We start from the raw sequence: 16,193 nt of genomic DNA on the forward strand, positions 1-16,193 counted from the left end.
CTACAGTGTTTTTAGTTTTCAATTTTCAGCAATAAGCGGTATCCAAACAGACTCTAAAGTTCTGTTTAGGAACAATTTATTTAGTTGAAACTAAAAACTTTTTGCTGAAAGTATTGTAAATAAAGGTAAAAGTTAGTTGAAATAGTACAGTGGGACTTATGAATAATATCAAAAAGTGTAGTGGGACCTATAAATAGTAGCAAAAATAAGCTAAGTAGTAAAATAAGCTGACTTTATAATCTTTTCTCAAACGCAACCTAATTATGGACATGGAGATGATAGGGCATAGTGATGAATGTGATGATAGATTTGGGACTAAGATTTAGTTATTGTAATATATTGTTTTGAGTTTAATGAATTTGAATGCATGTATCTAATATAATATGATATTTAAAATTGGATACTGAGAGAATGTACAGTTTAAGAAATCCATGAGTGCATTACGTTACACCAAGTGGCATAGCTAACTTCTTAAAAATCTAGTTGTTTAATTAAATCTCAACCAATAACAACAACAAAACCTTAATCCCAAATATTTTGGGGTGACCATGGATACTCAACAAGATTTATAGTTTGTTACATGTATTCTTTTCCTTAATTCTATTTTATTCATGATTGTTACTTCCTTAATTGAGATGTCTTTCAAACTACTAATAATGTTATTTTTGGTCTTCCTTAGCCTTTTTTCGTTCCCTTATCTTGAGTCGTTTCACTATTTTCTTATCGTTGAATTAGTTGCTCTCCTTTGTATGTGACCAAATAATCTCAAGTGACCTTCCTTTATCTTTGCATCAATAGGGGCACCCCTATCTTTAAGTGGATTTTTTCATTTCAAATCCTTTCTTTTTGTGTATTTTTACTTATTCATCTTAACATTCTTATTTTAACTATACTCATTTTATGAATATGTTGCTTTTTAATAGTTTAACATTTAGTACCATAAAGCATAGATGATCTTATAGTAATCTTTTAAAAATTTCTCTTTAACTTAAGAGGTATTTTATGATGACACAATATTTCTGATGTGCATCTCCACTTCATCCACTATGCTCTCCCTCTTTGATCACTCTATATTTATGGATTATTGATTCAAGGGGTCAAAAGCTATCTCTTTTGTATCTCTTGACCATAGAGTCTTACAGCCCAATCTCTATTTCTACTTTTGCTAAATTTACATTCCATCTACTTTGTTTCAGTTCTACTTAATTGAAAGTTTGTAGATTCTAGAGTAGGCTCGCCAAATTTTCAGTTTGCCCTTAACTCCACTTATAGTTTCATCCACTAAAACTATATCATCAACAAAAAGCATACCCCAGGAAACTTTCTCTTGAATGGATTTAGTGAGCTCATCCATCACTAGTGCAAAGAGAATGAATTTAATGCTAATCCTTGATGCCTACCTATAGTGATAGGAAAATTCACTTGAGATGCCTCCACTTGTTCTCACACTAGTCACAGTAGCATCATCATACATACCCTTAATCAACTTAATATACTATATAGGGACTCCTTTAAGGACCCTATCATATGTTTTCTTGAGATTGATAAAAACCGTATGAAGATCTTTACTGGACTCTATATTTTTCCATGAGATGTCTAATTAAGAAAATAGCTTCCATGGTAAATCGTCCTGGCATAAAACCAAATAGGTTCTCCAATATTGTTGTTTCATGTCTTAAGCTGTGTTCAATTATTCTCTCCCAAAGTTACATAATGACTATTAAGTTTAATCCAACAGTAATTTGTATAGTTTTGATTATCCGCTTTGTTCGGGGATATTTGTTGACTAACATTTTGAAGGAATAAAATATAGTAAGTTAATACGGGTTTGAAAGAAAAATGGAAACTAGCATCCCGAGTTTTAGAAACTCGAGTTCCATATCAATCTCTAGTCTCAAAGACTTGCTTTCTACTTTGTTGAGTTTGCTGAGTTGGACATGGTTATGCTTAATAGATCTCGAGTTTCTAACAGTTGAGTTAAAAAAAAATGAATCTCGAGTTTTTTACACTCGATTTCAAACAGTATAAACCCAGGAAAAGAAGAAAGAACCCGATTGTAGAAAGAAAGAACCCAGAAAAAAAAAAAAGAAAAAAGAAATCGAAGAAAGAAAGAGCCCAAGAAAAAAAAAAAAAGAACCCGAAGAAAGAAAGAACCCAGGAAAAGAAAAAGAAAAGAAAGAAACCGAAGTAAGAAAGAACCCAGAAGAAGAAAAAAAAAAAAAAAAGAAAGAACCCAAAGAAAGAAAGAACCCAGAAAAAAAAAAAAAAAAAAAAAACCCAGAAAACCCAACCTTAACAATGAAGTTGTGTGATCTCATCGAGTCTCCCAAATTGAGGTAAATGCTTTTCCATTACCATTTTCACTCTCTCCTCACATTTCAAATCTCAAATCTCTTTTGCTTTCTATATATATTTTCCTTCTAGATCTCGCACTCAAAAATGAACGCAAACACGATCAAACGACGGCGTTGAGTTGTCGGATTCCGAGTCGGACTTTTGCTTCTGGTGGCGCTGGTGCTTGGGATCATGCTGCCGTTTCTCTTCGTTAGAATTGCGTTTTTGGTTCTTGAATCCACCCTTGCTTGCTATTCTACTCTTGGTAAATTCCAATTTCCCTTTTCTTAAGAACATAATGAAGATGAAGCCTAGTAGAAGAAAAATAGAACGAAGATGAAGAAGAGGAAGAAACCCAGAACGAATAAATAAAGGTGAAGGGGATATGTTAATGAAGGAACTCGAGTCTTATAGACTCGAGTTCCACGTGGATAATTTTTGTTTGCCAGCTCTGGAACTCGAGCATTTAAGACTCGAGTTCTATAATGGAACTAGAGTTTTAAAAACTTGAGATGCTATTTTTCCACATTATTTTGCAAAATCACTACTAAGGAAATTGTTAAAAATTTAAGGCCAAATGGAAAAAAAATTCCACTTTGTTCTTGTAAATAGGTATTAAAGTAGTTCTCCAGGGACATGCTCCTAGCTTTATTTGTTGGAACCTTGTTTGATTGGTCAAAGGCGTGGGGTTTAGCGTCTAGGGAATCCATTCCGTTTTTTTTTTATTCCCTTTTTTCTTGTACATAATTTTCTATTTTCTTTTTGCTGCTTGTAAATATTTCCTTTGCCTACTTCATTTCTTTGATGGAGTAGTTTTTTCTTATACAGTTTCTATCCTCCATTGGGTTGTCCAAATTGCTCTAATATTTCACATCATTTTCATTAAAAAGTTTATCAAAATAACTTTTCCATTTCTCTTTAAATTTGTTTTTCTTTTACTAACACTTTTGGATCTTTATCTTTAATGCAGTAGACACCATTCAAGTCTCTTGTTCTCATTTCCCTTTTTCTTAGTAAGTGTATAAATATTATGTTTTTCCTCCTTTGTCAACAGCTATATAATTTATCATAAGCCTTACGTTTAGCCTCTTGGACAACCTTTTTTTATCCTCTCTTTGCTACTTTATAATTTTCGTAAGCAGCATTGTCTCTACATCTAGGTAGGTTTTATTGCTTTCTCTTTAGTCTATCTGGCTGGTGGGGTCCAAAGAGCCCTACCTTGGTGAGGTTCCACGACATTAGGAAAAAAAAAAAAAATCTCTTTAATCTATTTGTTGCTTGAACCTCCATATTCCACCACCAAGTCTCCTTAGCCAGCTACCTACATCCTTTAGATTCTCCAAGTACGTCTTCATCTGCATTCTACTTGCATTCTTTGATCATATTATTTTTAAATACATGTTTCTCTCCTTTCAAACCCCACTACCTAATCTTTGGGTTTTTTTGTCTAACACCTTTTTTTTTTTTTTTTTTTAAACTTCTAATACAAATATCTAATACCACCACCCTATTCTGAGTGCTTACACTCTTTTCTGGTATCACCATACAATCTTTACGACATATACTATATCTACCTTTTGAGTGAGGTTGAAATATATTTCACTTACTCTTGTCCCACTTTAAAGGTAATTAAGTGTGATTTTATCTTTTTGAACCAAGTATTCATTAATTTCAAATCATATGCTATTGCAAAGTCTAGGATAACATCTCTTGGATCTTGGTTTATTCCTTGCTCCATAATCCATATCCCGTGTCCATGAACTCTTTCAAAACCCCATATTTTCCAACACGACCATTTAGGTCTCCAACAAAAATCTTTTTCCCATTTAGTAACCCTAGGATCAATTCATCCATGTCCCCTCAAAATTTTTGGGTAATGGATTCTTCCTATCTTATTTTTGGAGCGTACGCACCAATTATGTTAATTGTTTCCTCTCCTAGGACAAGTTTTATTAAAATAATTTAATCCCCCATTCTCCTAACCTCAACAACTTCTTATTTAAGACTGTTATTTATGCTTGTCCCTATATCATTTCTATTTTTATTTTTTCTCATATACCATAGTTTTATCCTGTATGTTTATGCTTCTCACCTACCCATTTAGTCTCCTGAAGATATATTATGTTTATGCTTCTCCTAATTATTGTGTCTACTATTTCCACTAATTTCCCAGTTAAAGACTCTGTTTTAAGTGCCTATTCGAATCCTATTCTCTTGAACTAACTTCTTTACCTGTACCTATCCATCAAAGTGCGGGAATTCTTGCCCAATTATAACTATACCCGAGGGCTGATGTAGCGTGTTGCTTATAGGGAACACACTAACCCTTGTCCACTTTTCACTGTATTTGGGTCCTATGCAGCACATCACTGGTAGGGGACCACCTTAGCAATTATTTGTATTGGATCCATTCATAAAAGAGTGACTAAATTTTACACTGGCTGTCAACTTATTGTAACCCTTCTCCTTTCCTTGGGCTTGGGACCGCCTATGAGCAACCAAAAAAAAAAAAAAGGATAGAAAAGAAAAGAAAAAAATCAATCAAGATTATTTGAGACTATTATTCTGAGAAGGTATAGGGTGAGTTCTTATTGAAGAAGGTATATGGTGAGTCTTAAGATAAGTTAACTTTGTATTCTGTTAATAAACAAGTCTTAAGTCAAATCTTAGTCCTACCACTGAATTCTTCTTAAAAAAAATACTTCTCAACAAAGAAAAGTCCAAGTGCTGCCACAACTGCCAATAAGGTTGTTGGATGTGCCTTTATTCAAGTTGGACATGAGGGTGGTCTAGGGACCTTGATTTTGGATCAACCATTGGCGGCCAAACAGCAGGTTAGAAGCTACATTTTTGCGAGTTCGTTCGTGAATTGTATCTTGGATCAAGACAGTGAGATGTGGCCAGAATTTCTAGATATTTTAGATGGTTCTTTTAATTACTAATTTTTTTTGTAAAAGGTCCAAGTGCTGACTCAATTGCTTAATAATGTCGTTGGATGTGGCTTAAATCAAGTTGGACATGAGGGTGGCATAGTATTAAACTCTGACTGACTTGGCCGGTCAGGCTGATGAACAGGTGACCCAGCACTGGTCTGAGTCTTTAATTAGATTGTTTAAGAATATGTCCCAATCAAACCTGGTGCATTTTTTATATCTTGTTTGAACCTGGACAGGTTCTTAAGAACGTCTGTTTATTTTTATTTTTATTTTTTATTTTTTATTTTTTTATAATTCTTAATATAGTTTATTTATTGAAATTTTCAATTTTATTTTAATAAGTAGTTTTAACATTTAATCTTTTGAAGGTAAAATGCAACATCTTTGATGATTATTAAGAATTATTTCCAAAATGTATCACTTAATTAATATAAAGCTATTAAGAAGAAAATTATATACTTTCAAAATGACTTGAGTTATTTTCATTTCAATATTTTAGACTTATTTCATTTTTTTTTTCCCGAATGAATTATTTTTACTTATATTTGTGTTGAAAGTTTTAATATATATCTAATTTTTCTTTCATAATTGAAAATTTTTGGATTATATTTTTCCTTAATAAGTTAAACACACTGTTCTTTTATAACTTGTATTAATTCTGTATATTTATTTGCTACAACTTAAGGATTTCTTAATTATAGAAAACTTTATAAAAAAAAATTTAGCTATTATTTTTTTTAGCTATTTATTTTTACCTTAAACAATGAGTATTCAATAATTAATATATTGTATTAAGCATCATTATATGATTATTATATCTTTTATTGTGAATTATGTATATGTATATGTATATGTTATTGTTTTTTTATTTTTATTTTTTTAAAATTGATCTATTAAGAAGCAACATATGCATAAAATGAGTAGCAGAAATGAGAATGTTAAGATGGATAAGTGGGAATATGCAGAAAGATATGATTTGAAATGAGGAAATCCGCTTAAAGATGGGGGTAGCCCCTATTGATGAAAAGATGAGGGAAAATCGCTTGAGATGGTTTGGTCATGTTTAGAGGGAAGCGAGTAATGAATCGGTAAAAAAGAGTGGGTTGAAGCAAGTTAAGGGAACAAATAAAAGGTGGAGGAATGCCTAAAATAACATTAGTAGAAGTAAAAGAAAAGGACATGTCAATTAGGGAAGTATTGAAGAGCATGAATTTAGATAGAATACAATGGAAAAAAATAATTTTTGTGGTTGACCCAATCTACAATCTAATATGTTGAGCATCCAAGGCCAACCCCAAATTTTGGGACTAAGGCTTTAGTGGTGGTGGTGTTGTGTATTTTTGGTAAAATGTTTTTAATTTTTTTTTCAAAATTTAATTAAACCTGTTGTTTGATAGGTGATGGTTGACAGAGTGACCCGAAGCCTATAATGTGTCAAGTTTTGGTTTGGATTTAATTACTCTGGAGAGTGGTCTTGGCCTCTTGGGACTTTTTATTTAGGGTCAACTATTGGTGGCTGAACAAACAACACGTTGGAAGCTTCATCTTTGTGAGTTAATTCGTGAATGCTATCTTGGACTAGGATAGTGAGATGCAGGCAGATATTTTAGATGGATTTTTTTATTGCTAATTTTTTTTTTTTTTGATAAGTAATGAGACTTATATTCATCATGAAAAAAACACAAAAAAGCCATTACAGGTGTTCATGATGGTGAACACAAAAAACAGCGAAACAAAGCAACAAAAAAAGAAAAAGAAAAGAAACTTAAGGGGTACTTCTAAGGGTAGAAAAGAACTCCAAAGTAGAAGAACAGTTTGAAGATCCCCAGCACTTAGCCCATTCAAAGAGTATTTTGACAGAGCGCTTGTAACTGAACGAGCATTCTCTCCATAGCCTCAAAAGAGCGCTGGTTTCTTTCCAACCAAACAACCCACATTAAACACCCAGGAACCATATTCCATATGTCCGAAGCAGATTTCCCCAATCAATTACTCCAACAAGACACCAAACTCGCCACAAAACCTGGCATGACCCATTGAATCCCAAAAGCTTGTAACATCTGCACCCACAAAGAATAAGCTACAGAACAGTGAATGATTATCTAGATAACAGTGTGTTTTGAGTATTATTTAGTGTAAATTTTATGATTATCTAATATCTAATCTTATTTAATATATCATATATTATATAATAAAAGTTTGCTTTTTGAAGCTGTGGTTGTGTCAAGTTACTATCTTCTCTCTATGACAAATGGCTGTACTCATTTTTTTTTATTAAAATAGTTTAGTATATTAATTGTAAACACAGTTTACTTTAGGTAAAACATTATTGCCTAGTTTCAAGAAATATAAAATTATATTCCACTAAATTTCTATTTCCAAAATTTTTCTAGAAACTTAAAATAAAATTTAAAATGCATTTTAATTATTTTGATCATATACCATAATTTTGTATTAAATTTGTATTTTAATACAGTAAAATGTACACACTACATATCGTCCTTGCACCAAATGGCTCAATGTATTATATATTACAATAGTTGATTTATTAAAGTTTCAAGTGCTTTGCTAATTATTAAATAGTTTATATTTGTAAAATATATATACATGTATGTATGTATGTATTTTCTTTTATTTAGAACTTCTGATTAATTTGTTCTTTCGGGCAATGTTGTGCATTTGGGGTTTTACTTGTCATGGGTGGGTCCAAAAGGCCCTTCCTTGAAGACGTTTCTTGTTATACATAGCGAAATATGACCATCGCCACTGAAATCACCTCCAGATGCCTCAGATAATGACCACTAAAAAAATCTTTGTAGGTCGTTATGTAGGACAAAATATGCAATTTATTTTTTGTAATTTATTAATTTTGATAAATTTATGTAATTATGGAATTTTAGGTCTAGGGTTAGTATTTTCTGGATTTTAGGCTTGGTGTAATGGTCACTCTACAAATATAAATGCTTGTGGGATGTGGGGGCAAGGGTCGAGGTTTAGGTTTTTAGGAGGGAGCTTCACACACATACACATAAATTAGATTAGAATAGAATTCTCGCTCAATTAAAAAAAAAAGTATTTTCTTGATTTTAGGTGTTTTTAATGTTTTTTAGTCAAATTAGGTCTTGTTATGGTAGGGTATCAATTAGGATCTCTTTTAAAATATTTTTACTTGTCAATAAAGTTTTATGGAGCCTCTAAATTAATAAAATTTTAGAGTGTTTTCTCCATTATTTTTTCTGTTGGATTTTGGAGGTTCACCTTGTGTATCTAAGGGTTATTTTCTTGAGATAGATGTGTTCTGTTTCATGTGGCTTTCCTCTTGCAGTAGTCGTTCACCACAAAGAATTTATGGGTTTTCTAGGTCTACTTTGTTCTCCCTCTCTGTCACTCCAAAAGCCTTGTCTCTCCAAAAGCCGTTCAACAATTAGTGTAGCATTTCTCTTTCTTTTTCTTATCCCTTGTCAACAATCAGCCACCGATCTATAGAAACCACTGTTGATCTTGTTGGCATTTCAACCTCTATGGTGTGGTGGCAGTTCAATTTCTATGAACCCTAATTAGGTTGATGCAGCCAAAAGCCTCTCCCTAATTGACCACATTGATCCATGAACACCCCTAATTATATAATAAATTTTTTGTGTTCATGTACTATATGATATGAGCACACGAACACAATAGAATTTGCATTTTGATAGCTATGGTTGGATGGTGGATGAAGGAGAGCTCAAGTTTGGGTAAAATTAGGTACAATGGGATAAGCAGACATGGAGTGCATAAGGAAAAGCCATTGACTAAGGAGAATTGTTATGAGCAGTATATATATATGTTAGGGAGAATCTATAATTTGAATTGGTTATCATTATAAATGCAAAGTATGTTTTATTAGGGTAAATTTATGAACCTTACGCACACTTCTTGAAGTTAATATGGTATCCAAGTTGGTGGTTTAGCTCCAATCTAAGTTCTATTTAAAAGTTAAAATTTTTTCCATTGGTTGGGTCCATTTATTGAGGGGATTCTATGCCACGTGAGGAAGCTTTAGAATAGTGATTAAATGATTACATTAACCATTTTCTATTAGTTTAACATTATTGGAGTGATGTCATGTTGACTTTGTAATCTCATCAATGGTAAGCCTTCCACTGTTCTAGGAAGTCAAATTTCTTTTATTGTGTTGTCTCTTGATAAACTGTTGTTTCATTTAACTTCAAAGATTTTTGGGTTTGTTCTTATGTTCCCATTTAGGTCTAGGCATTATGAACTCGATCGCTTGAGTGTATTTTTTTAGGGTATTCTCGTGCTTAGAAGGGATGCAAGTGTTATTATCCTACGCTTCATCATCACTTTGTTAGTGTTTGATATCACTTTCCTTGACTCCACTTCATATTACACCTCTCCTCCAAATAGCGATAACTATCCTATATGTCTTCCTTGATTACCTCCTTCTCCTTTTTCCACTAGTGCTAAGAGCATCCATAGCAGTGGAGCTAAAAATTTAGCAGTGGAACTAAAAATTTAGCTTTTTAGCTCCACCAAAAGTTACTTTATCTATTTTACCTATACACATGCTGCAGCAGTGAATCTATTTTAGTTTTCAACACAATAAAATAATACAAACATTACAATAAAATAATATATTCCCTACAATAAAATAATATATCTCACTACCCAAAAAAATCCACAGCACCAACCACAACCACCTCTACTAGGAATGGCAACGGGTCGGGTTTTTTATACCCGGACCCGACCCGCGGGCCAAGACCCGCGGCCCGAACCCGGCCCGTTTACTAAATGGATTTTTTTCCCGGGACTCGAACCTGGCTCCACGGGCCCCGCGGGCCCGTCCCTCATGACCAGTCCAGCCCAAAATCAAAAACAAAAATTTTGATTTATGATTTTTCAGCCCCAAATCACATACACAAACATAAATCCAAACACAATCACAAACATAAACACAAAAATCACAAACATAGATTTCAGATCTACGATTTTCCCTTTCAAAATCACAAACCAAACACAAATTTCAGAATCTCAGATCTATGATTTTCATTTTTCCCTTTCAGAAATCACAAACACAAACACAAACTCACATGATTGAAGTGAAGAACCCAGAAAAAAAAAAGAAAAAAAGAAAAAAGAAAAAAAATGGAGAATGAGGTGGAGTGAGGCCGTGTCACACTTGTGGCCATGGGCGAGGAAGATGAGAAAGGTAGAGGACTGTGCCGTCTGTGCGACAGTGCGAGATCGGCGACGGCGAGGACGAAACGGAGTTGAGAGAGTAGAGAGCCTGTGCGGCGGCGGCGTGGGTAAAGCCTGTGCGACGACGTGAGGAAGATGAGAGGGGCAGAGCACCAGTCTGCTTGTGGCCGTGACGTCGTGTGTGTTGTGGGCTTCTTGTGGCTGTGTATGTGAGAGAGCTGAGAGATGAAGAGGGAGAGGCGGAGGTGTGAAAAGTTGAAAGTCTGAAATGAGGAGAGTGTAGAAAAGTTTAGGGTTTTTAACTATATATATGTGAGGGTAATTTAGTAATACTGTATATATATATAACCGGGTCTTATCCGGGTCGGGTTTCGGGTTTTTTTATAAAATCCGAACCCGACCCGGACCCGCTTCGGATTTTTTAAAAAAAACCCATACCCGACCCTATTCTTTATCGGACCGGGTAAAATCCGGCCCATTAGGGTCGGGCCGGACCGGGTATCCGCGGATCGGATCTAAATTGCCATCCCTAACCTCTACCATCAGCCACAACCACCACCAGTCCACAACCAAAAAAAAAAAATCACCAATCTTTGTTCTCAACCCAGACCAAACAAAATCACCTAAGTGAGCGGCCCTCTTGTGACTGATACGAAGCCTGATGATAGTGTTTCGGGTTCAGATGATCATGGTGCTGTTGTGGAGGCAATCTTGAGCGCCGATAGAGAATCGGCACACTTCCTAGTTGTCGATGATCAAATTGTGGACCAAGGGGTTGGGTTTTTGGTTGCCGATACTGCTGTTGGAGCTCATTCGACAACCATTGAAAATTCTGGGTGCCCACTTCAGGTTCAGAGCCAAGTGAGGGTGGGTTCGGACTTGAAGTTTCCTATTTCTGAGGTGGGTTGTGGTTTGATTGACTCTGAGGTTCCTAGACTGATTTGGGATGCTTCTTTGCTGTCGGGTAAGGATGAGGAGGCTGTTAATCTTGAGGTCATCACACCTTTGGCTCTGTGGGACTCAGATGGTTCTTTTGATCTCGTCTCTATGGAAGATGGTTCGGATGGGTTTTCAGTGGAAGAGGTTTTGGAGCCTTCAGAATGGGTGAGTAGGATGATTAAATATTTTAGTACTTATGTGGGTTTCCCAATTGATTGTTGTGAGAGACAGTGTATTGATTTTTTTCAAAAACTTGATAGGGTTTGGGAGCAGCAAGCCAATGCTGTTACTACTCGTCGGGTAAGCAACTCAAACCAAAAGGGGATGAGGGAGTTAAGAAATTTGTTTTCATCTATTAATTACAATGGGCATTCTGGTAGAAGTTCTAGAGGCAGTTTGAAATCCTCTAGTTTGGGTTCATTTGTTGGTAAATGAATTTAAAAATGCTGTCATGGAATGTGAGGGGTTTGAATAATCCTCATAAGAGAGATGTTGTGAAGAATCTTTTAAGGGAATGGAAGTGTGATATAGTATGCTTGCAAGAATCTAAACTAGACAGTACCAGTTCCAGCTTGGTTAAAAGTCTCTGGGGTAGCCCTTTTGTAGACTGGGGGGCCTTAGATGCCATACATACAATTGAGGGTGTCATTCTGATGTGGGATAAAAGGGTTGTTGAGAGGGTAGATTCAGTGGTTGGAAGTTTTTCAATTTCAATTGTATTGAAGGGTGTGTTAGATGGCTTTGAATGGATTTGTTCAGGGGTGTATGGACCAACTGACGGAAGTCTTAGGGATGCAATGTGGGCAGAATTAGACTTAGTGAGATCACGGTGGGCTGGGGCTTGGTGCTTGTTTGGAGATTTCAATGTTATCCGTTATCCGGCTAAGAGACTTCGCTGTAATTCTTTTAGTCCTGCTATGTTTAAATTCTCAGATTTCATTGCTAAACATTCACTGATTGATTTGCCTTTGGTAGGAGGTGAATATACTTGGTTTCGTGATTTTGATAGTCCTTCTATGTCTAAACTTGATAGAGTTTTGATGACAACAGATTGGGAAGAGCATTTCTTAAATGTGACTCGAACTCTCCCTAGGGTAGTGTCGGATCATTGTCCTTTGCTAGTGGAGGCAAGTGGTATGTCGAGGGGGAAGAGTCCTTTTAGATTTGAAAATATGTGGTTAAAGGTGGAGGGTTTTGTGGATAAGGTTCATCATTGGTGGAATGGTTATCATTTTGTGGGACCTCCAAGTTATGTTCTAGCTTGTAAGCTGAAAGCCCTTAAAAGTGATTTGAAGCACTGGAATAAGCATGTTTTTGGAGATGTAGCTTTTAGAAAAAAGAGTCTTTTGACCGAGCTCTTAGACATTGACATGAGAGAAGGGAGGTAGGTGTTGACTCAAGAGGATAGGGCTAGAAGGTTGGCGGTTAAATCAGATATAGATTTTCTGGCTTCTTTGGAAGAGATTTCTTGGAGGCAAAAGTCCAAGGCTCTGTTTATCAAAGAGGGTGATAACAACACACGGTTCTTTCATAGAATTGCCAATTCCCATAGGCGAACCAATCAAATTAGGGGTGTGGAGGTGGATGGCGTTCTCTTTGAGGAGGAGTCAGATATTACAGATCAGGTGGTGGATTTTTATAAGAGATTATATCAAGAACCAGAAGCTTGGAGACCTACTATTGATGGGTTAGAGTTCGCTTGTCTAGACGAAATTGAGAGGTCTATGTTAGAGAGAGAGTTTGAGAAGGAGGAGATTATTGAGACTCTTAAGGATGCGGAAGGTGATAAGGCCCTTGGGCCAGATGGGTTTACCATGGCGTTCTTTCAGAAATGCTGGAGTGTTTTAGAAGGGGATATATTGGCTTTCTTCAAAGATTTCCATAGCCAGTGTTTTTTTTGAGAAATCTCTTAATGCCACGTTTCTATGTTTGATTCTCAAGAAGACTAATGTAGTAAATATCAAAGACTTTCGTCCTATCAGTCTTGTGGGTAGCCTTTATAAATTGTTGGCTAAGGTGTTGGCTCATAGGCTTCGAGGAGTGTTGGATAAATTGATATTCGACTCTCAAAATTCTTTTGTGGGAGGGAGACAAATTCTTGATTTGGTTCTTATTGCTAATGAATGCTTAGACAGCAGGTTGAAGAGTGGTATTCCTGGTGTTATAATAAAGCTGGACATTGAGAAGGCTTATGATCATGTGAATTGGAATGCACTATTTTACCTTAGGATAGGATGGGCTTTGGGGCAAGGTGGAGTAGGTGGATTAAGGCGTGCATCTCTATAGTTAAATTCTCAGTTTTGATTAATGGATCTCCTAAAGGTTTTTTGGGAAGTTCTCGTGGTCTTCGCCAAGGAGATCCTTTGTCTCCACTTTTATTTCTAATGATTATGGAAGTGTTGAGTAGACTGTTGAAGAGGACAGAAAATGGTGGTTTTCTTTGTGGATTTAAAGCGGGGTCACATAGACGTGGGGGTATCCATATTTCTCACATTCTTTTTGTTGATGATACTATATTGTTTTGTGATGCTTCTAGGGAACAGTTATTATACGTGCGGATGGTGCTGATTTTCTTTGAAGCTATTATAGGCTTGAAAGTTAATGTAGGCAAGAGTGAGATTGTTCTTGTTGGCGATGTCGGGGATTTGAATGGTTTGGCTCGTATCCTTTGTTGTAAGGTGGGCACTCTGCCTATGAGATGTTTGGGCATGCCTAAGGATTCATCAATTTGGAATCCTATTATTGAAAAGATGGAGAAACGGCTGGCTGGATGGAAATGATTGTATTTATCGAAAGGAGGTAGGCTTATTTTGTTAAAAAGTACCCTATCGAGTCTTCCCACCTACTTTTTATCATTGTTTACTATCCCTTAGGCTGTGGCTTCAAGAATTGAAAGAATTCAGAGGAATTTCCTTTGGGGGACTTCAGAGGATGTTTTTAAATATCCTTTAGTTGCCTGGGATAAGGTATGCTTGCCAGTTGAGTGTGGTGGTTTAGGAATCCGAAGAGTTAGGCTGTTTAACAAGGCTTTATTTGGGAAGTGGTTGTGGCGGTTTAGGAAAGAAAATAATAGACTATGGCGTCAGGTTATAGCAAACAAATATAGAGAGGCAAGAGGTGGCTGGTGCACTAGAGGGGTAAGAGGTGCTCACGGGTGTGGGATGTGGAGGAGTATTAAAGAAGGAACAGAGAAGTTCTTTAGCCAAATTTTGTATAATGTGGGGGAGGGTAACCGTGTTCGTTTTTGGCATGATCTATGGTGTGGGCCTACTCCTTTGAAGGAACTTTTCCCTTCCATGTATGATTGCTCTGTTTCTAAAGAAGCATAGGTCTCTGACTTGGTTGTTTCAAATTCAGAAGGAGGTAGGAGCTGGAATTTATTGTTTCGTCATAGTGCTCAGGATTGGCAGGCAATCGCTGTCTACTCATTCTTTGAGTTTATTTATTCATCTATGCCGAGGGGTGAGGGGGATGATCAGTTGGTCTGGAGATTGACTACATCTGGTGTTTTTTATGTGTGCTCTTTTTATAAGCTATTAGCTAGTTCCACCACTGATGCCTTTCCTTGGGAGGGTATATGGCGTACTAAGGTGCCTAGACGGGTGTCTTTCTTCTTATGGACAGTAGCTAATGATGGGATACTCACCATTGATAACCTTATTAAGAAAGGTCAGTTGTTGGTTAATAGGTGTTGTTTGTGTTGTTGCGATGGGGAATCAGTGGATCACTTTCTTCTTCATCGTAAGTTCTCTCATGCCTTGTGGTGTGAAGTTTTTGCAGTGTTTGGGATTCAGTGGGTAATGCAAGGTCAGTGAAATCATTATTTTTTATATGGAGAAACTGGTTTGGAAAGCATCTTTCTATCATTTGGAACATGGTCCCGGCATGTTTAATGTGGTTAGTTTGGCAGGAACGTAATGCCCACATTTTTGAAAACAAGGCGAGAACTTTGGAACATTTAAAATGTTTACTTTTTCGTACTCTGTTTCTTTGGGCTCGTATTTGGGGGTGTACGAACTGTACTGCTGTAGTTGATTTTTTAGTTTCTATTTTCTTTAGCTCTTGATCTTCTTGTATTTGTTTCTTTGTTCAAAGTGTTCACCATCGCGAACATGATGTTCAATTTTTTTCAATAAAAGTCTTATAAAAAAAAAAACAAAATAAAAAATCACCAATCACAGAGCTGGGCTTCGGTGAGGAGGACAGTGTTGGCGTGGGTCTGATCGACGGAAGAGAAGTGGGTCTGAGGTGGATGGGTTTGATCGGCGGAAATCCAAAACAATGGTCTGATCGGCGTTGGGTGAGTGTTGAGATGGAGGACTGGGCGGAGGTGTTGGGTCGGCGACGTGGATCGGCGAAGCATGATTTGGGGTTGGGTGAGCGTTGAGATGGAGGACTAGGCGGAGGCGTGGGTTGGAGATGTCGATTGGCGGCTTGGGGCCGGTGACGTTGAGGCCGGCGGAGGCATGGGTTGGAGATGTTGAGACAGAAAGGTGAGAGTGACTGAGAGAGAGAGGCACGGAGTAACCGATAGAGAGAGAGACTTTATTATTTTAATCAACCGGCAAGAATAAAATAATATATATATTTTTTTAGCTCTCATGAATAGTGCATATCTATCTATAGATGTGCACTGTAGCAATGGAGCTAAAAAAAATAGATTTAGCTCCACTGCTAGAGCATAATTTTGGTGTTTGAGGAGCTAAAATATAGCAATATACCAATATAGCACCACTAATGTGAGTGTTCTAATAGTTCATTTCTAGTCACTCCTCCTGAGAAACC

At 36.3% G+C, this 16,193-nt stretch overlaps 3 protein-coding genes across 6 annotated transcripts in view; all 3 read left to right on the forward strand.

Moving 5' to 3' along the window:
* The window catches only part of LOC115965372 (histone-lysine N-methyltransferase ATX2), a 49,172-nt gene that overhangs the window by 25,158 nt on the left and 7,821 nt on the right, over positions 1–16,193 (forward strand). The window contains exon 26 of one of the 4 annotated variants that reach the window (XR_004086045.1): positions 6,668–6,819. The exons of the other annotated variants lie outside the window; for them this stretch is intronic. The gene's annotated coding sequence lies outside the window, so the exon portion shown is untranslated. The remainder of the gene's footprint in view (positions 1–6,667; positions 6,820–16,193) is intronic. 4 annotated transcript variants of the gene reach the window in all.
* Positions 10,458–14,091, forward strand: LOC115964807. Its single transcript, XM_031084055.1, has 2 exons — positions 10,458–10,479; positions 11,098–14,091. The coding sequence occupies exons 1-2, from the start codon at positions 10,458–10,460 to the stop codon at positions 11,841–11,843; spliced, it is 768 nt and encodes a 255-aa protein (XP_030939915.1). The 3' UTR covers positions 11,844–14,091.
* On the forward strand, positions 11,852–14,188 carry LOC115964808. The gene is made up of 4 exons (XM_031084056.1): positions 11,852–12,792; positions 12,883–13,296; positions 13,391–13,678; positions 13,945–14,188. Exons 1-4 carry the CDS (start codon positions 11,852–11,854, stop codon positions 14,186–14,188), a joined length of 1,887 nt encoding a protein of 628 aa, XP_030939916.1.

Source organism: Quercus lobata, chromosome 10, assembly GCF_001633185.2.
Source record: "Quercus lobata isolate SW786 chromosome 10, ValleyOak3.0 Primary Assembly, whole genome shotgun sequence".
Classification (NCBI taxonomy): Eukaryota; Viridiplantae; Streptophyta; class Magnoliopsida; order Fagales; family Fagaceae; genus Quercus; species Quercus lobata.

What these genes read in the sequence shown, in the direction of transcription:
- LOC115964807 (XM_031084055.1), top strand. Translation starts at nt 10,458, where the DNA reads ATGGGCGAGGAAGATGAGAAAG. An exon ending in GGGCGAGGAAGATGAGAAAG is followed by an intron (nt 10,480 to 11,097) that starts GTAGAGGACTGT and finishes AAATCACCTAAG; the next exon opens with TGAGCGGCCCTCTTGTGACT.
- LOC115964808 (XM_031084056.1), top strand. Translation starts at nt 11,852, where the DNA reads ATGCTGTCATGGAATGTGAGGGGTTTGAATAATCCTCATAAGAGAGAT. An exon ending in ATTGACATGAGAGAAGGGAG is followed by an intron (nt 12,793 to 12,882) that starts GTAGGTGTTGAC and finishes GATTTCTTGGAG; the next exon opens with GCAAAAGTCCAAGGCTCTGT. An exon ending in TTCAAAGATTTCCATAGCCA is followed by an intron (nt 13,297 to 13,390) that starts GTGTTTTTTTTG and finishes TCGTCCTATCAG; the next exon opens with TCTTGTGGGTAGCCTTTATA.